This window comes from Periophthalmus magnuspinnatus, chromosome 5 (assembly GCF_009829125.3).
Source record: "Periophthalmus magnuspinnatus isolate fPerMag1 chromosome 5, fPerMag1.2.pri, whole genome shotgun sequence".
In the NCBI taxonomy this organism is placed as follows: Eukaryota; Metazoa; Chordata; class Actinopteri; order Gobiiformes; family Gobiidae; genus Periophthalmus; species Periophthalmus magnuspinnatus.
The window spans coordinates 6,459,738-6,486,999 of NC_047130.1; the positions used below are offsets into that span (position 1 = coordinate 6,459,738).

The 27,262-nt window shown below is 38.4% G+C and overlaps 1 protein-coding gene across 1 annotated transcript in view; it reads right to left on the reverse strand.

Annotated features, from left to right (window-relative positions):
- Window positions 1-1,501: 1,501 nt before the first annotated feature.
- LOC117370831 (cadherin-22) overlaps window positions 1,502-27,262 on the reverse strand; it is a 257,026-nt gene continuing 231,265 nt past the window's right edge. Inside the window, exons 11-13 of the mRNA XM_055221940.1 lie at window positions 19,335-19,484; window positions 15,401-15,502; window positions 1,502-3,072 (exon numbers count right to left, since the gene is read on the reverse strand). Coding sequence (XP_055077915.1) covers window positions 2,507-3,072; window positions 15,401-15,502; window positions 19,335-19,484 — 818 coding nt within the window. The 3' untranslated portion in view covers window positions 1,502-2,506. The remainder of the gene's footprint in view (window positions 3,073-15,400; window positions 15,503-19,334; window positions 19,485-27,262) is intronic.

The window sequence follows — 27,262 nt, forward strand, 5'->3', positions numbered from 1 at the left end:
CATACTAGTATTACCGCCCAGTCAAACAACATAAATTCAGTTACCATAGTGAGACTTAAATGTCATGAAGAGAAGAGTATTTTACTTCTATGGGGTATTAACATGTAATATATTTAGATCACCATGTTCCCTTTTATTGTTTTGAAAATGGTAGATTCACTGAAAACAACGCTCTGAGCCTCCTCTCACTTTGCTCTCTGTGCTAAATCACTTCCCCTTCAGAGCGCTATCATAACACAATCGACGCGTATCCCACTAGTGAATTATTATTATTTTTTTGTATATTTATGGAGAACTCTCATGTAGGAGCGCGGGTGATGTAGTCTTGATTTAAACCACTTTCTCTTGAACAAAGCAGCATTTCAAAAGTATGTACCAAAAAAATTAAATATTTATTTTGTTTTATTTTCCATACATTTGCAATTTAAGCTCAACATTGAGAAGGTTGTGGTTATCAAGTTTAAGTGACCAGTCCGTTATTCGTCACCATATACTTAATATATGCCCCGCCCTTTCCCTTTAGAGTAATATCAAACCAAAACATACCCAAATATAAAAAAGCAGTTCAACATATTAAACACAGAAAAAAAGAAAATGGAATGCTGATTGGCTCCCAGTGGGACAAGCAGCTAACCAATCGCGTCGCACCGTCCGGTCTGAATCACTGTAGCCTTTTTGTGCCTTTATTGCCTTACAATTGGCGGTGAAAAAAAGTATAAGAAAAACAAATTGTCAACCTACAATTGTCCCTCTTTCCTTGACCCCCCAAAAATCCTTTCATAAATCACAACAAAGTACACCAAAAGTATGTAGGTCGCCTCCATAATCGACCAATTGGGAATCTCGTTTTCCAAGTCTTTCTCGCTCCATCTGTTCTTCCTTTGTTATCCGGTTTGTCCCTTAGTTATTTTTACAAAAGTGTTCATAGAAAATAAATACAAATCTTTTGAGGACAGTGCGTATTTTCGGTGACCCAGAAGTCACCTCGAAGCCAGTCTTGTATAAAGTCCGTCCTGCTTTCTCGTTCCTTTTCATATTGTCCTTAGCTAACTCTGAGTCAAGTTCACTGAGGCGGTAAGAACAGTCTGATGTAATAAATAAATAAATACATGACAAATAAATACATAAATATTTCCTTCTTACTATAAATACATGTTTGGCCTTGGCACCCATAGCTACCGTTAATGTTAATACTGAGGTGGGTAACTGTCATATGAAGCGTCTCCAGTCACACAATCCAATCCCAAGACGTAATATACCGACATTTTGAAATTACTGGATCATCTAAGTCTTTACCATGAAGGCTGGATAAAATAAATACAAATAAAACAATTGAAGTGTGTCATTTCATTTGAAGATCATGAAGAAATATCTAAATTAGACAGTATTAGACAGCATTAGCATTAACCTGGTATGCACAGAATGTTATTTGTAGAAGCCAGTAATTTATCCATATGCATTGCTATAATCCTTGAAATATGTTTTTTTTTTGTTTTTTTTTACATAATGACATATAAATGAATGAAATAAGCCAAATAACAAAATAACGTTTTATATGGCTGCTTTCGGTTTTGTCACAGAAAACACGGAACACATCATCCTCTTGTTACTCCTTCCAGGAATGGATGATGTGGATAAAATGTCTCACCTTCAGAGATAACAACCGCATACTAAGAATGGAACAAGATCTTGTGCCACAACATTTCACAGGATAAAATTGGCCAGAGATTGTGCAGACATGAGGAAAATTGTGAGATAATTGTCTTGTTTGTTTACATGTGGATAGGACATAAAGGTGTTGAGTGCTAGCTAGTTACACCTCTGGAGAAGCTGTAGTTCCAAATAGACACTGCCAGCGTAAATAGGCCATACTTGTGAATCAGATTGCACAATTTATTTATTATCAATTATGTCATTTTGTCTTGTCCTCCTGAATCCAATCTCATGTTGTCTTATCTCGTGGAAACTGTGTCTCGTCCCACCCCTCTCACATACAAATTTAGGGGGATTTGACCCAGTGACCTTCTGGCCAAAACACTTGCCTACTTACTGAATATGCCACTATTGTGCCTTTAGCTGGTTTTGACACCATTTGCACAAACATCCCATTAACAAGTCAGTGTATTTCCTCATTCATCCTGGAGCCTATTAACAAAATCATCACTTCTATTTAGAAAAAAAGGCAATTCATATTATAAGGTAATTAGTATTTGTATAAATGACCAGTAATCAATAGCAGTATTTTACACTTTGGGAACGAGTAGATTTGCCACTCCGTTACCACTGATGTAGCTTCCATTACCACTGATGTAGCTGCACTAGCCTGTTAGCACTTCAAACAAAAGTCAGTTTTCCAAATGTCCAACACTTTGCCTCAGTGACTCGGTTATAGCAAGAGGATACAGAGTGGATCTCATCTTAGTAAAGAACACAGCGCTGGCTCTGATATGTCCAGAAAGTTGGGATAGGGAGAGCAGTTTTGAAAAGTCTATCCTGGTCTACTGTGCTAGGACCCCTCTTCCTCAAGATTTCCGGGAGCATAATACCCGGCCAACTGCCTGAACCTTGGCCCCCAGTCACTAAGGTAGGAAAAATCCTGCTCCGACGTAGTGGACAGTGTGTGGATGGAGCTTAGGGACAGAGCCGGCGAACTGGAGCCTTCGAACGCGTAGGTCTGAAACGAATCGTAGGGCGGGACCGACAGATCCGCGTCGGCTTGCTCCACCTTCTTCTTGATGTAACCTTTGAAGAGCGAGAAATCTGCCGCGACCGCCTCCACACCCAGACTGGCCACCGCGTTCGCCTCCGTCCCCGTTCGTAGCGTGGTTCCGTTGTGCCGGTTGGTCTGGATCCACTGGGGTAAAGATCGGATGTCGGGGCCCGGCTCGGAGCCCTTGGACTCGGGGAAGTCGTAGAGGTTGCGTAGGGCGCTCATGTCGTAGGCTTGGGTGTCCTGCTCGCCGCCGCCTTCGTCGTTGTACTTGATGACGTTGTCGCGCATGTCCTCTTCTTCCTCAGTCATGCGCTGGCCTTTCCGGTGACGCTTCAGAGTCAAGATGAGCAGCACCAGCACTGAGAAGAGACATGCAGAGAGAAGAGAGAAGAACATTAGATTTGTGGATACTTAGACTGCAACAACTCCACAAGTTCAGTGTATCTTGTGCAACAGTAACTCAGTTGGTCGAGTACTTGTCCTCTGACCCAAAGTCGGTTGTTCGAAACTCGCGCTTGATATAAACATTATTGGTAGAGTGGTCAGATCCAGTGACCCACAAGTTGGCAGTGCGATTTCAGCTCCCACAGGTTAATACTGTTGTTGTGTCCTCGGGCAAGACACTTGACCCCCTCGCCCCCAGTTTCCGCGTACAAACCCCCACAAAAGGGCGAATGAAAGGAGTTTTTTGCATAGTCACTTTGAGCCATTTTAACTTGTGTAGATGCATTTAGTATAACAAGCAAAAATTTAAGCAACATGAATCTTTTTTTTTTGTAATTTTTTTAATTTCGAAATGAAAATGAGAACAAAAAAACACAATGAAACTTTTCCATTGACTGATTAAAGCAAGTAAATATAGCCGAACAAGTCAAACCTAATCAAACGAAGATTAATCTCGCAAACTTGAGTCATTTTCCCATTATAAAGCTATTTTAGTGACATGAAAACTGCAACAACAAAGTATGAAAATGTTCATCTCCAACTGCGATGGCATCCACACTGGCAGATGTATTAAATGTAACGTGACAATGCCTCACAACAGATCCCAGCAGGTGCACTAATAAAACCTTCTTATAGTCCCACGTACGAACAGTGAATGACACTAATGAAGGTGTCAATATCATGTTGGAAGCGAAGATGAAAGAACTACAATAGGTGTATTACTTCCATTTCTGTAGTTCTACTGATCAAACAAGCTACTAAAGAATCTTGTTTTATTGACTCCAAAAAGACAATCAGTGTGAAAGTGTTTGATGGGATGTGATTATAGACTGTATAAAAAGTGGACTAAGGGAGTGTGACGTCACCCATAGTGTTCGACTCCAGTTAAATGAAGCTTATTGAGGCTAGTGGCGAATTTGAAGCCAAGTTCCATGTTTGGAATTCCGACTGCGAGTATCATAGCAACCAAAGAGCCAATCTGAAACGAAGCTGTTGAAGTTAAGCAACGCTGTCAATCAAACCTGTGGCTAATGTTAGTGGGAGCAACCTTGGGGGAAAAGACACCTGATTTGTCTCTTATTAACGCTAATATCTTGAGTTACAGACAAAATAGCGAAATAAATGTTGATTGGCTTAATACGAACATTTTAAGACCAAAATGACGAGTCTGACAGCAGCAGTCACAGAGAGAGGGATGACAGTTTTCTAATGTAAAGTGAATTGGACCCAGAGCCGATGGAGCTGGAAGCCGCCCATGATCACTTCCTATTTGGAATATGGCGGCTAGCAGGTTAGCTATGTCCATTTATATATACAGTCATATATACAGTCTATCAATATGATTGGAACTGATTGGGGCTTGTGGCAAATCCAGAACGATATCGGTCTGGTCACCACTCTCTTTGTTGCGCCTCAGGTCAGGCTCAAACACGGCTTTGCGATCAGATTTGTTTATTTCAGTGACGCATGTAAAACGAAGGAGCTCATTTGTCACCCATCATTTTAAACAAAATGAACAATATCTGGGTAATCCCTCAGTCATACAGGTCTGATCCGTAGAAAAAGCTAAAGTTAAATCTCTCAACTGGACAAAAAGTTGTAGGAGGGAAGATGTTTGGATGAGCAAAAAAACATCTTCACTCCTACAACTTTTTGTCCAGTTGACATTTAACTCTGGCTTTTACTATAAAATGAATATATTTTCTTTCACCTCAGATTCAGAGTTTAGTTCTTTGGTCATTGATTCTGTATAAATCTGCAATGTTTTTTTTTTCTGTCCCCTGTGATATATATCTTTTTCTTCTTTTTTCCTTGTAAGCTGCCATATTTGTTTTGATACAAACCGATCATGGATGTAAAGGTCATGGTCACATTTTTAAACCGCGCTTTCCCACCTTTAAGACACTCAAAGCGCTTTACATCAAGGCACCACTCACCCATTCACACACACATTCATACACCAGCGTACACAGACACCGGGGGCGAAGTGGTTTAAGGACACAACAATTGGCTGATCCACCTGTCAATCACGCCCATCTGAACTCGGAAAACTAGCCTCACATCTTCGCAATCCATTGGAGAAGTGTGTATTCTGGATCCCAGGCAAATTTCGGTCCGATTTGCGGCCACTTTTCCAACCAATAATCTGTCGGTCCAGGGCAGCTGTGGCTATATATCATCACCACCGATTGTAAATGAAGAATACGCCAAATCGGAAACTTATTTTTTGTTCATTTTTTGATGAATGTAATGTATAACGTAATATATAATAATATAAATACATAACCAGAATTCTGAGCTATGAAAAACCGCCCAAAAGTTATTATAGCTGCATGTCAAAGCAGATAAATGAACAGAGCAATAACGACTTTAGTGGATTTATGTTCTGAGGGCCACACGCACATATTGCTAATACAGAAAGAGCCTAATACATTAAACATGCGAAACCAAGATGGACTTTTAATAGTTTTCAAGTTTCTGATTACTCCCATTGTAACTTTGATTGTACCTCCTGGTGACACACGCAGTGGGGAGGGGGTCATTTATTATTAGCTTTTATATTCCAAATGCATGAGGATTGATTTTTTACAACACTGATTGCCTTGGTCAGAAATATGATTCAAAAAGGCTTAATGGACACCAATCTGTATATCAATACTCATTCGCATTCAAGACTTTAGGCCCCACCGCTGCTTAAAAGACAATGGACTGCTCTGAAATGGATCCAGGTTTAAAAACGAGATAACTATAAAGATGGATGGTGTTATATTGGAGGGATGCAGTGGGAAAACAAAGGCGGTGTGCACATAAATCAATAACTCTGTAATTTGGTCTCTGTTATTTTAATTAGTGCCCACATTTGTGATTAGACACGAGCTGGTACTTCCACCTCCTGTTGTGGCACCAAACACTAAACTCCTTCTAATGCACTTATAGAGAGTCAAATCTGTGAATCAGTCGTTATATTGTTTCCTTATCCCAAAAATATATATCTGGAATAGACTTTAGTTTCATTTACGTTTATCACTTTTTCAGAGGTTTCGATACCAATCACAGACTCTAATTTGGAGATGCACTATTCCGCCATTTTTCAGTTCTGATATCAATAATTTGGCTTAAAGGTACTATGTGTAACTTTCTGGAGGTGCTGATAATTGAATGTAAATAGAAAGTTAAAACATTACAATAAGTCAAAAAATTTAGATACGGTGGTTTTGAGTGTCCACAATAGTGATGTGACGTTCATGAATTAGTTGATTCTTTTGAACAGTTCCTTAACGTGAACGGTTAGAACCAGATCTCATTTTTTAGAAAAACTGAATCTTTTTCATTCAGATTTTTATGGATTTGTATCCTGATTAACGCTGAATCATCAGAAGAATCAGCTCAGAAGCAGAGCTGGTGATACCAGTGAGAGCTTTGTGCACAAAAACATATTTGACATCTGATATCTCTTGTATTATTGTAATGCAAAATTGTATTTAGATGATGCAGAATTTGAAAGGGTAAACACACTCCCAGTCTCACTTTGAAACATTTTAAACAGATCTAAGCCTTGACCATTTCTCTCTGTGATTAGTTTGTAAATGAGTTCTGACATTGGTTTCTGTCATATAAATAAATAGTAAAAGAACCAGTTTTTTAACGGCTCTTTGAAATGAAAGGATCCAAAAGATTCGTATCCCATAAAAGAGCCAAAAGTTCAATCAATAGTCCACAATATCAATTGATTCTAATGTAGAAACTGAAATAGCATTTACTTTCCTTTAAAAATCCAATTAATATGTAACAAAACTAATCTAAATTAACTTATTTATGCTTCAACAATAATAAGTTCAACACTTAGATTATGTTCAGGGCCAACTTCAGCCATGTTCTTAAAGCATCAACATTCATATAGGCCCAGCAATGTTAGTGTCTGAACCAGTACCAGATCCAGCTCATTTTTCTATATCAGAGCTGATACTTTGTACCAGTTTCAACATCACTAAATCTCTTCTCTAAACCATTAAGTTTTCGGTCAACATATTCTTCTCACTTACAAGATGCCAACGCCACTTGTATGAGCAGTAGAGGTAGCAAGCAATCCCAAGACTAATTTTGGTCAATTCTGCATTAAATTGTTGTTTATTAGCGACCTTGTGGCTCATTTTAGTGCTATGATTAATTAATCTTAGTTAATTATCATAGTAGCCCGCGGGGGGTGCAGACACTAAACCAAATGTTCAGTCAAAATTAGTTATAAACAAGAAATTAGTATTAATATAAATAGCTTAATAGTGTTTTAAATGCAGAATAAAGCCTCATTTCTTTTATTCACTGCACTCATCACCTGTGCTGATGATAAGTCATGATTATTATATCTGATAAAGAGTGAAATATGCGCGCTGGGGTAGAGTGGGAGATAATGAATGGCTAATGGATAAACAGCAATTGAGTCCCATTTTCATCCAATAATTACGGTAATAAGAAGAAACAAAATTAGCATAGGACTGGTGCAGGGCGTGCATGTGCAACAGTACTTTGGAATGGCTTGTGGTCCTAAAGTTAGAACAGATTAGGTGTGTTTGAAACTAAATAGTGCAAATTTAAAAAAAAGGAAGGATGAAATGAACAAACGGTTAGGTCATAGAAATAAAGACAAATAAAAACATTGTCATTTTTTGTTCTACGATCTGGTATTACACATTTCTAGCATTTATTTTTTCAGTAACAGGGATTGTTGGCATGCTTGTCGCTATGGAGACAGACAAAATATGGAGGGCGACAGTATCTCAGTTGGTAGAGTGTTTGTCCACTGATCTGAAGGTTGGCGGTTTGAATCCCCCTCTCGGCATAAAAAAAAACAAACTAAAATATAATTGGTAGTGCTGTGAGATCCACTGACCCACAGGTTGGCGGTGCAATTCCAGCTCCTATAGATGAATACTGTCATTGTGTCCTTATGCAAGACACTTACCCTTCCTCTCTACTGGTGTATGAATGTGTGTTTGAGTGCCTTGAAGATGAAAAAGCGCTATTTGCATTATTATGGAAAAGACATTGCCATTACGAGTTCCAAGTTTAATGCCGTACTGTGGAAAATTCCAGACAAAGCCATAACATAATCCTGGCAGGTTGCTCTAGCTGCGTTGAATGATAGCACTGAAAATGTACCTATACGGGGACAATAACATGTATCTCAATGAAGACAAGCAAGTGGCAGACCCTCTACCGGAAAAGTTACACAGTGCTCCTTTAAATTTAGCTTAAACATATAAACTCAAATAGTAAATTTTCATCCACTTCATCTGAGCATCAAATCGTTCATTTAGCAGCACTTGTATTTTTATGTTTCGCACAGTGTCAACTTATATGAGATTTTGCATTTAGAAAAGCTGCACATTTTGCCTTTTATTCCAGTTAAATGTCAGTTGGACAAATTAAATACAAGATATAATGTAAAAAGAAAAATGCATATATACAGTTTAGTACCAGTTATCGTTCACTATATATATGCAAGCTCATGTTTTTTAAGCAGCGACTGGGAGCAGGGAGACCCATCCTTTAGACTATGTTATTGGATAATATATCAAAAATGTTTATTCCTTATTTTTGGCTCCACATATCTGAAGGCATTAACGAACTGGCGAAAAAAGCGTATCCTTCTTGCAGCATTTAATTAGTGGAAATGACATTAATTAGACCAAGTTCTGCGCAGACGTTTCTCTAATAAGCAGATGGCAAAACTTTGTTCCTGAGTTTTGATTGGCGGTGGTGCAGTTCTTAATGGCCCAATCAGATGCGCTAACAGCAGAATTGGCGAATCTCCTTTGTAAAGCAATGACGGACAATGAGCGCTTGTGAGGAGGACATATTGCATCTGAATAGACTATTAACCAGTGGGGTGCAGGAGTCTTCTAGAGACATGCTGTTAGCTGAAAAGAATGCCAACTTCAACAGAAAATCTAAATGCATGGCCAGTTGGATTAATAGGCAGAAAGTTGAAGCGATTACGTTAGAACCCGAGGCCCATATTGATTGTTTGGTTAAATAAAAGATATGAGAGATTACCACAGTGAAATAGTTGGACAATGTGGTAAAAATGTGCTAATTTCAGTAATCCCGAATACAATGGGTGATATTTGTTTAGTTGGTCGTGTTGAAGACTTTGCGATGTTGCTATTCCCGAAATTTGCTGGTCCAAATCCAGGTCCCAGCAAGAACATTCTTCGTAGAGCGGAAAAATCCACACGTGAAGACTGTTGTGTCCTTGAGCAAGACGATTAACCCGCCTTGCGCCCCAATGTCTGTGTGCACTGGTGTGTGAATGTGTGTGTTGTTGTGTGTGGTTGATATAAGGTGCTTTGAGTGTCTTAAAAAAGGCGCTGTGTGAATGTGTCCATCTGCCATATCCTCCCTCTCTTTGGCCTCTGTTAGCACGTGGTAAACTATGAACTTTCCTTGTGTTTTTTAAGTCCATAAACAAACTCCAGATTTGTCTCGATAATTTAAATGCCCAATTTTATTTAAGAGTGTAACTAAATAGATGATTGATGTGCAGTTTGTGTGTTTGTGTCGCTCCCTTCTGTTACATTTGTGTTATGTTTTCTGGTGGAAATGATGGGAATGAGTGTTGGGAAGAGAAAAAATGTGCATGTTAAATGTTCTCACCATTGTAAAACACTAAAATTCATAAATAAATAATACATTTCACTGTGATACAGCTCCACAACTTGTATGCTCGTTGCCATTGTGTTTAGCTTAATGCAAACTGCTTCCTTTTCCAGTGTGTTAGCAAACCAAGGACCTTTGCTGGCAATTTGAACAGACACATTTCATAGCATTTGGAAACACATTATTTTAGTTAACGGAGCTGTACCTCATTTGTATTGTCTAAAAACAAGTTAATTGTTAAACAGTTCGCAGTAGCCCGGAGTTATTCCTCACTTACTTTCTGCAATCCGAGCATCCGAATTATTCACTGCGATGAGTTCATGAGTGCGTTTCAAAACTTTCAGAGACCAAAGCAGAGTTTTGCCATCACGTTAAAAGCGAACAACAACTAGCATGCTAACAGTGCACTTCTTGATTATCGGACAATACGATTCTTTATAATTAGATGCAGATACAGCTGACTTAAGAGGTGCTCGTACATTATATCGGTAATGATGTAAGACAAGTTTTGTACATGGAAAAAAAATGGTAGTGGGCCTTGAAATATTCAACAAGATGTCATTGTAAACACTTTCTGCCAAGTATATTAACTGTTGGAGAACTAAAGGGCTGATTTTCCACATCCTCTTCTCCTACAAACACATACAGTCCTTGAACTTGACCTGCGACGTGAAGTTTAGCTTGTTTTCACTCTCCTCTCTTTTCTTATGCAAAGCACTAGCCTATAATCTGTACAAATGACTGGTTTCTCCTCCTGGTAATTGTCTTCATTTGGCACAAACAGCCTTAAAGCATGCACTGCAGAGTGGGACCGCCCCTTCTTGTTGCCTGCTTCCCGAGCTCTGCTGAACTCCAATTGGGATTTATCGCAGGATTTCTCACTGATAATATGCATTGGTTTTCTTTGGCATTGTTTCCCGGCACCATGGGAGCGCACTCTCTAACTATTGTGTTTATTTTCCTCAATGGTGCATGGGGAAATTAATTGAAGCAGGGCGGGGAAAACGGACATGGTTTGAGGTAAATCGTGTGGCACATGGTTGAGCATGCTAATCGTCTGAAAGGAGACAATTACAAAACATTTACATAAATAAGGTGACTAATGGCAGGATCAAAACTTAATGGTACGAAATGCTTTGTACGTGCAGATAAGAGGCTGATAGTTAAGCTCTACACTTCAATGGAGTCATTCAGTGCTTGATAGTAATGCATGGTTATAATATACAGACAGTTGAAGGCCGGCTAACAGACGATAGCAGGCCCTCATTACTTTTGCACTGATGTTGCTATAATAGTTATTTCAATGCACTTTATTATTTCAAAAAACTTCAGACACATGTGATCCATATTCTATAAATAAAAAAATGTATTGCTTTCACTTATAAGTTATTGCTTTGCCTTTGATGCTCTACAGTACGCCATAGAGACAAGAAAGTGATGCATACAAGCCAAGTTACAGGCCAGATCTGTGGAAAGTGCATGTTTTTCAAGGAATTTCATAGCAATAATAGCACCTGTGATTAAAAAACACAGGTAGACAAGTTTAATACCATATTGTGGAACAGGTAAAGCAAGTACGTGTCAATAGCAACAAGTTTTCCACCAGAAAAGCTTCGCAATGCAGCTTTAAGATATTTAGAATTCACAATTATTACCATCAACCACTATTCCACCAATTGTTTCCTGTCTTATAACATCACCTCTCGCTGTAAATATATACGATCTTGAAACGGGACGTGGTGAGACACTGTTTATCTTAGCAATTAGCATCCCTCCTATATTATCAATACATCAGTGTCAAGTATGAACGCACATGTAGCTTGTAGCGTAGCCTCGTGTTAGTGAGGAGGCTCCCACGCGGGCAGATGTAGCGATAAGCGCTCCTGACAGGACACTTAATTTACCCCTGGGCTGTGCCACGTGGCCCTACCTCCAGCTCGGAGTCGGCAGATGGGAGGTAATTGGAGAGATGCAGATGCTGAGGAATGGATCCATCATTGCTGGTATATAAATGAACCGGAGTGTGGCTGTTTGTTTGTTCGCTAATTAGCCAGGAGTTTCCTTTCATTTTTTTACGTTATCCGAATATTGAGCTGTGATCCAGACATGAGGACGAGCTGGCGGGGCGATGTACGCGGTTGGTTAAAGTAATGCATGTAAGGCTTAATCGAATCTTATATGAAAGGCAAGACTGTCTCATCTCAACGTGATCAGTCCAAGTCGTAGTTTGTGTTGGTGGTAGTAGCGGTCAATACTGACATATGTAGAGGGACGGTTTTGATAAGACATTATTGCTAGGCCGATACATACATCATTCCATCTCTTTTTTACAAACACTGGATCTTGCCTAAAGACATTAGAATACGAAAAAATAAATACGTACATACAAAATTTATTCATTTGATGTCCTCAGCTATCGTTGTGTTGACGATTGTTAGCATGGTTTAATGAGAAAAGACACTCATTTCTGTGTAACTGAGCAAAATCTGTTTTACCCCAGTACAGATATATCGTATAAGCAGCTTTTAAGTTACAAATGAGACCGATGTGTGCCTTCTGCATCTAATTCTGAAACGTTACAGTTAAGACGCTGCTTGTTGTTAGAATTACCGTAATGGCAAAACCCAGAGTGTGAAACGAGCTTATAAATTTACACGTGAATAATTAGAATGTTAGGAAAGCATTTAGTAAGTGAGGAATAAGTTTGGATCTTTGTAAATTGTTGTGATTTTCAAATTTTGAAGTAGGTAAAAATCAGGCACGACATTTTTAAAGGTCATATATGCCAGCGACAGGATGTGATAGAAAGTCTCTCCGTGTCCCCTCCATGATTAAGTGTGAGGGAAACATGCTTCTGTCAGTGTTTCCGTGTGCTTCCGGCATTCACCCTCTGTGTTTGCCGTTCACACCACATAATAGTTGAGATCTGGAAGCTCACGTGGTTCATTTTAGCCTCTCCATCTCCACCAAACCCACTGAAAATCTGAACCTGTCCTCCATTGCTTTGATGGAATAGTCTACCCATTTTCCCTCAGACGAAGTCACTCAGATTCCCCGGTACTCACTCATGCCTTTAAAAATATGCACTGCGCCATGTATAATGTATTCTCCAACTGACTATCAGGCTTTCAATGGAGAAAAAGATCCAAACATGGGTTATCCATTCTGGTTTCAAAGGGGAAGACTCGTACTGAATAAAATGGCTCCGAAAGGCCATCGTACCATTAGTAGGTAATTGTGTGTGTGTAGTGTGTGTCTGTGTAGTATTAGGTAGTATTCAGAGTGAGTAAAATCAAGAATAGTAGTGAATAATGCAAAGAATACATTTTGATCTAAAATCAATTCAGAATCAAATAAAATCCCTGAAAAGGATGACCACCGATATATATGTTTTGCATTTTTAATCGGAATGTTTTGGTAGCCCCTGACTTTTTGTGGTCTATGTGAAGCTTTGTTGAGAAAGTGCGGTGGGCCAGAGAGGAGAAAAGTCTTGACAAATGTCTATATCCTACTTCGAATGGCCTAGTTTTTGCGTGAAACTTGGGTTAGCCATATTAAGCAAAACTGTTTGAACTGATACATGAACACAAATGTGCAGTATAATAAATAATAATAATAAAAACACAAACCTTTAAACATCTCATATCGCCTCATAGTATAAACCATTATTTTGTCCAAGTTTGCTGTCTCTTTTGCTGTCTCAGTCTACTCTCCAGACCCTGCTGCTCAGTCCTTGCTCAATCAGAATATTAGAATCATAAATACCTGATAGAAAATGTATCTATACTTCTGGGGGCCTAGTTTGTGCTCCCATTCCTTTAATATGGAGTAAACTTGCTAGAACAGTTATAATATTCTCCATAACAACTCCTACAGGAATAATTTAGAACTGAACAAATTCATAACATATAAATAGCCTTTCAACTTTCTGTGCCAGGACTGAGAGTAGCGCACGCCTTTGCACATCTCTAACCCAGTGCCAAAACAAACTGCATGTTTTTATCTGTGGGGGGTTGCCTCAGATTTCTTGATAACATATTTGTAGAGGCTTTTAAAAAAAACTATGAATAAATAATGCTATGCTTCTGAAAAGCTATCCAGTCACAGCGGGGTTAATGGCCATCGTGTTTTAACAACACTCATTAGAAAACCTCTTAGAAGAAACAGATAGGCACGTGTAAACTGCAAGCGTCAGCTCATCCATCACACTCGAGCAGCCCGGTGTCAACTGTGTAGCAACACGGTGGGGAGACAAAGTACCACACTGCTATTGTCCTTTACTGCTGTCACAGCACTGGAGCCCTAGCATGGAAAAACTAACTTATAAAATTTTCAAATGTGACAATAGTGAAGCTAGCGTTGCCCAGAGTAGATGCATACAGTGAGTGTGTGTGTGTGTGTGTGTGTGTGTGTGTGTGTGTAGACGTCTGGAATGCCTTGTCTATTTAAAGCGTGCTGTTCTAGGGGAGAGCTGAGCTAGCGCTTTTACCTGTGTGCTCCTTGCTAACCCTCGCCCCACTTCTGCTCCATTCAGTCTGGTCCAATCTGCGTTTGCATGCAGTGGCGCAGTATCATTCATAAAGAGCCAATGTCCCTGCGGCTGATTTAAACAAAACATCTTTAAATCTGCAAAGCTCCCTGTAGGTAGAGTGAACATGAATTTTGATATGTTTTTTGTTGTTTTTGTTCATGAATTGAAATTGTTGAATTGCATTGAAATTTTTAGGTCTAAATTCACCTATAGTGTAACAACTTAAATAGAAAGTGAGTAAAGAAAAAAAAAAGAAATAATTTAAATAATAAATAGTATAATAAATAAATAAATTAATTAATAAATAAATAGCATAATAAATAAAATAAAATTCCATTTAAAATACATTTAAACTACAAACTACAAACTACAAACATTGGAAATATGCCGGATACAGCTCTTTATGTACTAGATGGCATATAATGAGAAGTGGCAGTTTTAAAGACAAAAAATAATGCAAAATTGCGTTTAATTGCTGTAATTATAGAAAAAATACCCATTAAAAATCAATATAAATGTTTTTCTTCTTTTAATTATGGCACAAATAATCTGTGTGTTTGAAATAAAGACTGAAGAAAAACAAAATCCAAAATTGTATTTGTACACAACCTCCTACTTTCTAAACTTTGTAAATGGACTGCTTCATAAGCGATTAATACTATTGTATTGTATAGCATTGTATTGTATTGTATGTATTTATGTATGTATGTATTGATTTATCCATCCCTTTTTGCTTCAAAGTCCTGTTCCCATTCTCAATACAAATACCCACTTAGTGAAACACATGTGGCCGTGCGGTATCTGGAGGGCTTTAGGTGGCCCGTTCCTGGAGCAGCCATCACTCTCCTCGTCTTAACAGTATACATCCCCCTATTGAACCTAACGCCTGAGGAGGTCCTGATGGTGCAGTTGAACTTCGCTGTGACCCCGGCAAAAAAGCAATACTGATGAATTGCGCTCATCCCTACGTCCGAGTCATCCATCATAGCATACGGCTCACACATTCATCCATCAATATAGTGTACTGTACAGGCCAGTGGCTCCCATCTGCTTACCTATGAGGATGAGTATGCACACCAGGAGAGCGATCAGGGCCCCCGGGCTGAGCGCGGCACTCATCACGTACGCTGTGGCATTGCACGACTGGATGGCTCCCTCTGTGGAAAAAAATGAATACACAAATAGTATTGTCATATTGAGACACTTAATAAAACACAAAAAATGTATTACATGTGTTTCATGTTTTTTCATATATAAAAAGGGCAAATGGCCAAAATTGTACATATTTGGGACATAAATCTGCAAAATCTAGGTTTACATTTCTGGCTTAATTGTGTTGATACAAAACAATATGGTTAGAGGGGATTTTGGATACTTGGGTTTCCTCCGTAGGGTGGCTGGGCGCACCCTTAGAGATAGGGTAGGAGCTCGGTCACACAGGAGGAGCTTAGAGTAGAGCCGCTGCTCCATGTCGAGAGTAGCAGCTGAGGTGGTTCTGCCATCTGTTCAGGATGCCTCCTGGATGCCTCCCTAGGGAGCTTTTCTGGGCATGTCCCACCAGGAGGAGGCCCCAGGGAAGACTGAGGACATGCTGGAGGGACTATGTCTCTCAGCTGGCCTGGGAATGCCTTAGGATTACCACCCAAGGAGCTAGAGGACATGTCTGGGGTGTGGGAAGTCTGTGAGTTCCTGCTTAGACTGCTATCCCTGTGACCTGGCCTCAGGTAAGCAGAAGAAATGGATGGATGGGGATTTTGGATATCATTGAGTTTAGTAGTTCTTAATGAATATTGGCATTAAAAAAATGCCTGATGCTTTGTTTAGTTCAAACTTTCAGACATCATGTTTAGAATATAGAAATGGACAAATCCTTCTGTACGGTCAGTTAAAATCTTGTTAAGTGCTGCTTTAAGGGGTGACATTTCCATGTGGGAGAAAAATGCATTTTGACGACATTTGAAATGACTTAGGTTTGTCCTTGTGCCCTGATGAAGCCTATGTTGTCTGAAACACGTTGGTGTGTATGTTTTATTAGCCAAGATGCAATAAAGTCTTTTTAACTTTTCTATACAGAGTGCCTTTTTTGTTTCATTGTGTGATTTTCTATATGCATTTTTGAGATTTTATCCTAGAGACACCTACTTTCAAGTTAAAAAAGAAGCCCTTTCCAAAGAGCACTTGTCTACAAATTTGAACCATACATGTTCCCACGCAGTGCTTCTCATCGTATTGGTTTTGCAGTTTTACCTGTAGTGTCTGGCCTTGAATACATGGGGAGAGATGAGCTGTACGGTACATGCAGGAATTACAAGGTAAATTGGTAGCAATATTTTGGTACAAAATGAAAAATACAATGTGTTGTTGTAGATGAAGAATTTTGGACTAAAGAGCAGTAAGGAATATTTTGAGATGTTCTTTCATGCCTGATGCCCATGTGTGTGTAGATGCAAGACAAAAGAGTTGACAGAAAAATACAAAAATGAAAATATACCATTTGGAATACTACATAGAGTGTATATTACCTTACTAATTTGATATGGCTGTATAAAATCAAATGTGATCTAACCTGGGACAATTTGCCAATCCCCTTTTAACACAGGTTGGACAGACCTAACAGAGCTAACAATTTAACAAGAATATTAAAATATATGTTGAAATAATTTTAGATACAATTTGGAGTACAAACATAATTATAATAAAATTAGCTTCAACACTGTGCAAATAAAGTAAAGCTATGCCACAAAAACATTATGTATAAAATGTGGTTATGGTCCTTGCACTATGGCTACGAGTAACAGGGAGATTCAACCAATCAGAGTGAAGTGTGACTCTCAGAAGAGGCAGATCCCTTTAGTCACGGCTTCAACATAATATCAAAGCTGAGATTTATACAAATTCTGCAGCCAATAAAGCAGAACCAAGGCAACTATATAGAATCTGAATATGAGTTTTTAGGACTGATTAAAGAACCAAATCATAGACAAAACAATATTAAAAGTCTCTGACAGAAAACCTCCAGAATGTCTTTAGGTCACCATGGAGATAGGTTGAGGATAAAACAGGTCTTTCAGGGTGAGGCTTTCTCATAAATATATTTTTCTGAATCTAGGCTTTACAGATTTCTGCCTCCATTCAGTTTGAAACCCTCCCCGACCCGATCCAAGATTCGAAGTCAAGGGCAAAGATAACTCCCCATTATTATTTTTTAAAAGGAACAATTTGGGCATTTTTTTAAGTGTTATTACCAAGCAGATGCGGTTCTAATGCACCAATGTATATTCTATAACACCACAATGGCAGTAACACCCACTTCCTGATTATCGGACAATAAAAAACTTTAAATTTGATGCAGAGAGCACACAGCCGACATATTTTGACCTCAAGAGCTGCTTATAGAATATATCTGTGCTTGAGTAAGACAAATTTTGATAAAATATATGGGGAAAAAAATGGCTACAGGGCCTTTAAGTTTTATCCATTAGGCACAATTACTACATATTTGTGCTGGGAAGTTCCTCCTCTTTTTTTTTTTTTATATATTTCTAATGCTGGAAAGATTTAGTTGTTGCAGGTGGTCGTGTTGTGAAAAACTAACTCACTGACTTCCGCTAAAATCCAGTTTAACTGTAAATGAAAAACTGGATGGAGAGGGACCATGCACTAATCTAATACTACTATACTCTATATTACTACTAATTTATGATGATTATTTGTGATTATTTATGTTTTGATTCGTGTGATTTTAATGTCTTTCTTATTTTGTAAAACACTTTGAATTACTTTGTGTGCAAATTGTGCAATACAAATAAACTTGCGTTGTCTTATAAATTTAAATGTGTAGGAAGGAAAGAACCAACAATCAACCTATGGGAAGAGAAGATGGAGGAGAATGCTGCATGTGAGGGGGTTCTGGGAGGTTGAGTGCTGTGAGAAAGAGACTTTTGGTGTGTTGTCTCCTTAGAATTATAAGGTTCTGTCAAGCATTTCTCTCTAAATTAAGTTAATCTAATTTTGTTTAGGTTGCTCCTCGTTGTTTGTCTTTAGAGTCCTCCCTGTTTTTGTTTTCATTTTGTACTTTTATGGTATATATGTACTTTTTTTGTGTATATTTTATGGTATATTTTCTAAAAAAAAAAAGTAGGGTATGTAACTTTCTGGAGGTAGCATATGCATGATTTCGTGGAACACTGTAAATTAAAACCATACTTCAGACAGATATGTTTCATGCCATACTGTGGAACGTTACAGCCAAATGAACAACATTTCTATGGAAAGAAGCAGGAGGCGACTCTCCACTACGCCAAATAATTGATTGATTTTGCTTTGAACATGACAGAACAGATAATAAAAAACAAAACATCACTGGACAATTTAAAAAAGCAGAATGTAATACGAAAAGACAGCATGTTGTCATGTTCGAAAACGAGGAAGTAGTTAAACCCACTCACGTTAATACATGTACACTTGAACACATCGTCCACAGTTATAATATTAGCATTTGATATTCGCCATAAGAATCAGTGTCACATTCAGCTTAATGAATTAGTACTTTACCATTTAATTTACCATTGATAAAAAATGAATGCATTGTACTGTGTAAGATACTGTGTAATTACATTCCTCTATAAACTATTGATTTCTTTGTCCCTGTACCTAGTGAAGACATTTTACTTTTTTCCAACATACATACTTACATGCTTTCATACAGGGGCTTTAAACAATAAAAATGTCCGTAAAGCGTTTTATCACGTTCCACCCTTCAACGCAATTACTCTCCACTTCACCACATAGACCCCAAATGCCACATGACTACCCCTGACTGAATCCGCTCATATTAGTCATAATCGCACTAATCCCCCCGCGGTGAGACCCCCCACATGAGGCGTTCGCTGACCCCCTCCTAGCCCTCGTACATATGACCTTTCCCTGCTCCCGACCGCTCGCCCATAAGGTGACAGTGACGCTAATGCAGATAATGGCAGCTCTCACCTGGGTCACAGCCGCACACGTGGATGGTCAGCGTTCCCGTGGAGCTGAGCGAGGGCGGTCCGGAGTCCACCACCAGGATGGGCAGTAAGTACACGTTCTGCTCGTGACGGTTGAAGCCTGAGCGCTGCGTCCGGATCCCAGCTGTGTTATCTGGGGAAGGGACAGGAGGGAGGTGAAAGGTTAATGTATAAGAAGACATGGGTCATTTTAAATATAAGAGGTTTTGTCATACATCAAGTTAATGGTATGAGACTTATGGTTCGTTCTAGGGCTTTGGTAATAGTTGATCATGCGAAGTTTATTTTGTTTATTCGTTTATTTATCAGGAACAATGCATATAAAAAAACAACAACAAAAAAACAAAAAAGGTGGTAATATGTTTGAGCCAGGTTTAGAAAAATTGCTCATTTGCACCTTCAGTACCTGGACAGGTTGATGTCATGTACATTAATGTGATAATTCATCCAATCAATCAATGATACTATGAGCTATAGTCCCATTCTACATCAGTCACCACATCCATTCACTATGTACATGTATATACTGTTCATGTTGCAGCAGTCATACAAGGCAGGTTAATGGGTGCACATGTGTTTGGTTAAAAGCCCTTGTTTGGTCAGACGTGCAAACATTTCATACGTGTTTGTAATGTGTTTTAGAATCTGGATAGTTCAGATAACGAATATGGTCATGTTTTAGTCTGGCTGTAGTCCTGGTCTAGTCTAGGGTTTAGTTCCGGCTTTAATCTGGATTTTGATTTGGTGTAAACTTCCTTACATTACAATTAACACCAAAGCAGTAACAGAGTGTAAGCACAGCATACGCAAAGGAAGCGCTTTTCATTTTAACCGGTCAGACAATCTACATCAGCAATGTTATATGTCGCTCAAATTCAGTTGCAGTTCAAAATTTTCAGCGTCACCTCAGCGTCTTTAGACATTTTAGTGTGAGAAAGACAGGAAATATGCACATGGTGTCAAAATAAGTTCTCTAAAAACTCTACAGTCGTGTCAACAATGTGTATGCTGGCTGACACTTTATAATGTCAAACAGCAACTTTACAAGGACAACTTGTGAAGGAAAAGGCACTTGACATTCAGACAATAAAACATAATGGTAGCTTAAGTAGCTTAATTAAAGTATTGTCCCTTTTGTCAACTTTTGTTTAGTTTTAAAATGTATTTCACCTGATCTACAATAACTATGTAAGCTATATAAAAAAGTGAAAATACACTATGTAAAGTGGTGCTTTTAAAAATATTTGCGTATAGAACTTTGCCTACGTTATGTGCTGCTGAAGCCCCTGGTATAAATTCCAGGTTAGAGTGATAGGTTTCAACAAACACAAATAAACATACTGAAACAATCAATATAATGTACCAGGAGATGGCAAGTGTAAGCAATAAATGGAATAGTTATTTCAAATTAAATGGAAGAGAAACACAGCTTTAAATTATTAAAAGCTTTGGGGCTTTATCTAGGAAGAAAGATATAACCTAATGTGCTGAACCAAGTTACACGGATAAAAACGGAATTGATTGAGCAATATGAACTTTAACCCCAAAGAGAAGTGAAAAAAGCGTGGTAAGCCATTAAAAAGAAAATATTGGAAGAGTACAAGAAAAAGATAGATTTATTAGTCTTTTTATAGTGGCTTGTGGGCAGTCTTGGAATATGTTGTCTCTCATTCAAGACAAGTCCTTTAAAGTAACTGGTGACCCACTTAAAACATCTCCTTCCCTAGTGCCCATAAGAACTTATAGTGTAGGTGAGATATTCCCCCCGGCAAATTAACCATCTTGTCTGCATTTCTGTCAAAGCGAGCCCCTTTTATGTTAACACGTGCTTGCCTTCTACTACTGCTGCTGTTAGGAGCTATTCTAAAACATAAATAAACCACTTTTTTTTTGCCCCAGTCGAGATAGATAATCCACTATCCAACGCAGTTCAAGGGCAATCAGAGGAGTCAAGGCTGAGTTGAAGCGTTCTGGTGTAAGGAAACACACTGAATATATTTTGGTTGTTTATTTTCTGAACACAAAGGCTACTGTAGGCCATAACCCACACCAAATCAAGAGCAAAGCAACAGCAGTCTCAACTCCTAGAGCCAGTCTCCAAAACAGACCAACCAACGAATAGAACTTTTAAGTTGTCGGCGATGCTAAGACGCAACACTATCGCATACAAAAGTTTTACATTAACCACAACAACAAAAGGTGTCAACTCTGAACTAAACACAAAATATCAAATCAGTGCAATATTTTAAAATTACGCTTAACCATTGTGTTGCTACGAACCCTCGAAAAGACAGATGTAAGTCAAGAACCGGAAAGAGGACTTTGACAAATAGACTTGGGATAGCTGGAGAGACTTGCGCGGGGAAAACCAAGTAATCCATCTTGCCGAACATATTTCACTGTTAGACTGTCAGTGTGTGTGGCTGCCCTGGCACACGGAGCGCAATCTTCATATTACTGCTCATATACGCTAACAATATGGCCGCGACAATGTCCTTTTTGACTTTTTAGACACTAGGATGACTTCTGTGGGAGTTTTTTATGTATATTAGTGTATTATGGTAAGTGGTCACATTTTTATATAGGGCTTTTCCACCTTCAATGCAACCACTCACCCAATCACACACACACACATTCATACGTTGAACCACTGGGGGGCAAGGTGGGTTAAGTGTCTTGCCCAAGGAAACGAGAACAGCATTCATCTGTTGGAGCTAGAATCGTACCGCCAACCTGACCGCTCAACCATTGATGTTTATGTCGACAGCTGGATTCAAACCGCTAACCTTCAGATCAGTGGACAAACACGTCTATGATTTGTATATTTGCAAAGGTAGCTGACAGATTTGTATGCTAAATGTGCACTGTGTAACTTTTTTGGTGCTGTGTTGGTCACGCGTGAGTCTCCATGGAGATATATTTGCTTGCCTCACTGAATTTAACTTTAAATAAGCAGTGATGCCCGCGGGCTAGGTTACAGGTGTGATCTGGGGAAATGCAAGGTAAATAAGTTTAATGCCATACAGTGGAATATTCCAGGGAGACATAGAGTTTAAAGTTGTTCCATTCCAAACTTTTCATATATATACGTTCAGAACATTGCAGTTTTTAAGAAAGATGCCCTTCCATTCTCAATCAGCAACCACTGTAACCTGAGCGGGCAATGAACGAGAAGCGGCTAATCCAGGTATACTGAACACTTAGCATTTAGGCAAAATCTGAACCAGTTAGCTCTGTTTCGTGAGTTGTAGGTGTCCAGAAGAGTTACAGAATGTTTGCATACTCATTAAAGGTTTGGTAGTTCCATCCAAACTTATGGTGTGGTTGTATCTTTGGGCAAGACACTTCAATGTGTTTATCTGCCTTGCCTTTGATGTCTATGTACGCTAGTGTATTATTGTGTTTGTAAGCGCAAATCTATGGACGCTAGTGTATTATTGTGTTTGTAAGCGCAAATCAGTAATTAGCTCATGCCTGCCATAGTCTGGGGAAAGATAAATGTACAAAAAAATCATTATCAAGTATCATTGACAAATTATCGAGACACATTTATTATTCCCCACGTAACGCAGCAGGCATTAAAGAAGACCAATTGTGCTTGTGTGTGCTATATAGTTATAATCTCTGACACCTGTGGATCATTACGTTATAATTTGCACATTTTAAATCGCAATATTCATCTAAAACGACTTCATAAAAGAAACAAGTTTGCTGACTTCCATGTTAGAAAAGTGAGGTGCCCAGTGGGAGCTGACGTCGCCGTAAACATCGTCTCAACAAAGAACCGCGCGGCAATTCTTCGCAGATCACACTGATGAGTTTTATTTGGATCAAAATGACTACGTGACTTTGCCAAATTTCTACACATGTCATTGATTAACAAAGTAAAATAGAAGAATGAAGTATGTACAGAGTGGTGGGCGGTGAAAATGAGGACTGATCGGCAATGTGGTGTCTTGAAAATAAGCGGATTAAAAGTTGCTCAAACGGGCACGATTGGTACAAAAACAACTTTGAGAGAGCAAATGACAATGAGAAATAACTATAACATGGATAAAAGCTCTGAAAAGTCGATTTGGCATAAAATATCTACTTTAATAAAACACCAGCATTTCGAATTGAAGCTATTAACATGCATCTATAGGTTTAACCCAGATGCTAAAACGGTTTTCGCCCAAAGATCCAAAATCAACATGGCCGCCACATCCCCAATTTGACCTCACCTTTTCGTTACCTCATCTGAATCCAGCTTTACATACAGACTAGACCAGTATGTCCTTTCAGAAAAACTAAATTTTTCTAATCCATACACCACCATTTTAAATGACTTATGTAACGCATTTGAAGAAAAAAAAAAAAATTCTTTTCATCATTGGCGTGTCAAGGCTGGGCGACAGAGCGCATTGTGAGCCCATGATGGGGGAAAGAAGCAGTGACACATTGGAAGTGACGGGTTGACAAATGTGTCCATGAAAGACGACAGCGGAGTGGTACAGCCGCGGTGGGAGGATGAAAAAAAATAAAATAAAAAAAAATCACGTGGGCTGTAGTGCTTCTACCAAAATATGGACAGAGAGATCGTAATAAGTGTCGGAAATGACCGGAGCCAGCCTGCAAATTCAATGTAGCCGCACAGCCTTCAGAGAAAACACAGCTCAATAGTGGCCGGTGGCTTGCTGCTGTAAAGTTTATATGTATTTTGATTTTCTGAAAGGTTTTGTGCGTTTTTTTTTTTGGCTTAGCGTGGTGAAAATGGTTGGAGAAGAGAGCCTTGGAGAGAAGAGAGGGTCCGAGGCAAAAAAAACAAACATGTCAAAAAGTGACATTTTATTTACAGTGCTACCAAAACATATTTACACCTTGTACAGAACATGGCTTGACACAATAACCCGAGAGCAGATTTAAACCACAAAAACTAGTCTAAATCTACAATTGTGGTAAAAAAAATCATGAGCTGCAGGAAATAAACAGAATGCAATACTTTTTTACTTAGTTTGCATCTGTAATGAGTCACAGAAGTTATTTATTCAAACTTTTACAGCTTAAAGATTATTGTATAGCTAAAAAAAAAATCACCAAAAATGTTCCAGAAGTGCAAAGATGTACACAGGGTAAACACTGATCCTCAAAAACATTGTTCCAGCTTCCTTATACTGAATGATACGTCCATATAGTAATTATCACGACAGGCCTAGGTTCACTTAGCTGGAACTTTTGACAAACATATTCATACATATTTATATTTTTATATTGACAACACAAAATTAGTGACAATATTCCTACCCAGACAGAACTGAGTATGCACTTATATTCTTGGCACTAAAGGTTTGACAATACGCAGGAATATACCAGGCCAGGGTTTAAAACCAGGAAAATCCCGGCAACACATGCAGGTAAGTATATAGGCAAATTCAACCGAAACAAAGTACTTTTAATCAGTGAACCAGAAACAATAAAACTGTTAAATGAATCATGTTTTAAGTATGTTTTTAAATAACTATAATATTTTAAAAGGTAACATAAAACTTTGTAATTGTAGATATTTTTGCCCATTTTCTAATTAATAATTTTACAAAGCTAAATAAATAATAAATAAAAAAATAAATAAAAAAAAACTCGTCTGACAGTCTGGGCGTTGTATTCCATAATGAATCTGTGTGCCCACATGATTCACATAAATGCTCATGACCAAATAAGTGGTGGTGTCAAGGCCCTTCATTGCCGCTTGCAAGTGTAACTGGCTCTCATGACAAACATCATGGTGGCACTAACAGCAACTAGCAAACTAACACGCACTTTCTGATTACTGGACAACAAAATGCTTTATAGATCTGCAGGAACACAGGGGAACAAGAAAAACAGCATCTCAAAATGGACACTGTGCTCTTTGGGAAATTCTGCATTACATATGTAGATATTGATATAAAAAATGCACTGTTATTTTTGTGCTTTTATCAAAGTTATATTAATTATTGTGGTAGACTGATAGATGCGAGACTGCCTTTGGGCTCTCTGATCACACAGAAATGAGGTGGATAGCTGCAGGTGTAATTGGCTCATGACAAACATCAGGGTGATGCTAATTTATTAAACTTTGTTCTGAACAAACTACCCAATGCACTCGGTCTCTGTGAACCGAAACTGCATAGTTCTAAAAAGATCTTCGGCCTTTGCTCAGGCAGCTTTTTCATTTCAAACCATCAGACAGTGAATCAGCTCCAGACAGCCAGAAATTGTCTGTAGATTTGATTAATTTTACTAGAAAGTTGAAAAAGTACATTTTAGAAAATCTAATGTGTCCATATTAGTCTAGTTTATTTGTTCCTGTATTCACTGTAAAAAACCTGCACATAATGACTTTTTTTATATTGGTATGGACTGAACATCATGGTTTGGACATGGTGACATTTTATTGTATTTAACTGTTAACGATGAACTGTTATTCTTATACTGTCATTGTAATGAAACGTGTATTTTAATGTGTGTTCATCTGCCCAGCGACTGCACATGGAAAATAGCAGTAGCTAAATCTGGTACAAATCATCCTTTTCTTTTGTAAGATGAATGAATTTGTACATGGTCCACGACAAATAAAGAAAAAAAGAAAGAAAGGAAGAATGAACAGCAACTAGCAGACTAACACACCCTTTCTGATTATCAGATAAGAAAAGCACGTAGCGGACCGCTGGGGCAAAACAAATTTTGCTCAAATACAAGGGGAAAAAAATAATATATATATAAAATATATATATATATATATATATATATATATATATATATATATATATATATATTAATAACTATTTTATAACTATTTATGAATATAATAATGTAAAACAGTATTCCTGAAGTATTAATGGTCATTGGCTGCTTCCTATATCCCACACAGGGTGAATGGGAGTACAGTGCCGCCCCTGCCTCTACTCTCTGACATTTGCCTATAGCTGGGCCGCTCCCCTGACATTTTCCTGGTGTCAGATCAATCTTTATTTAGCCACATGTCACATTCGCTTAGGTACACGTCTCTAAACGATGGATCTGCAGGAGCACAGGGGAACAGAGGAGGGAAAAACATAGCAAGCATATCTTGCAATGGACAGTGTGCTGTAGTTTTGCATTACATATATATGTTTGCACCGTTTGCACTCAACTTATAGTCAGCTGTTAATGTGTGTTCATAATCAAGATACAAAAAATTGCAATGCTAAGCTAACATTCAGAACTTTTGTCCAAGTTAAATTAATTATTACAGTAGACTGATAGATGTGAGACTCCCATTGGCCCCTCGGGTCACTCGGGTCAATGCATTCACACAAAGATGAGGCGGGTGTAGTATGCTGCCTAAGAACAAAAGTATGCACAGTTCTAAGCGGGATTCAATCTGCTGACATTTGCTTTTGTGGACAAGCCGCTGCTGCCACACTATGTCACCTGAGCTCAGTCCAGTTGGTGAAAAAATAGTGCAGTCAAAATTTTCCAGAACGCACACTGAACAGCAGCGAGCATCAGTGGTCACTAGACCTGTCAATATAGACCGTAACAGTGGCTAGTTGCTTCTACAGTTAGTTGTTTCATTACATGTGCACTACCTGCTTAATTGGGAGATGCACAAGGAGCATCTGGTATCAGAGAGAAAAGTCTGGCAATTTAAGTTTCTTGAAGAAGATGTCGTAAGATGTGAACTTTATTCCCTCTGAGTTGCTGTGTTCCAATGAGGTACATTTTCTGTTGTGTCTTTGTACATTTTCTTTGCACTACTGGGGACTTTTTGGTTATTTTTTTGGGCTATATGATAAGCTTTAAGCCATAAAAGGTTGAATAAATCACTTCCATGACTCATTATAGATAAAAAGAAAGTACTAAAGTGTTCCATTCTGCTATTTATTGTAGCTCATGTTTTTTTTTACAATA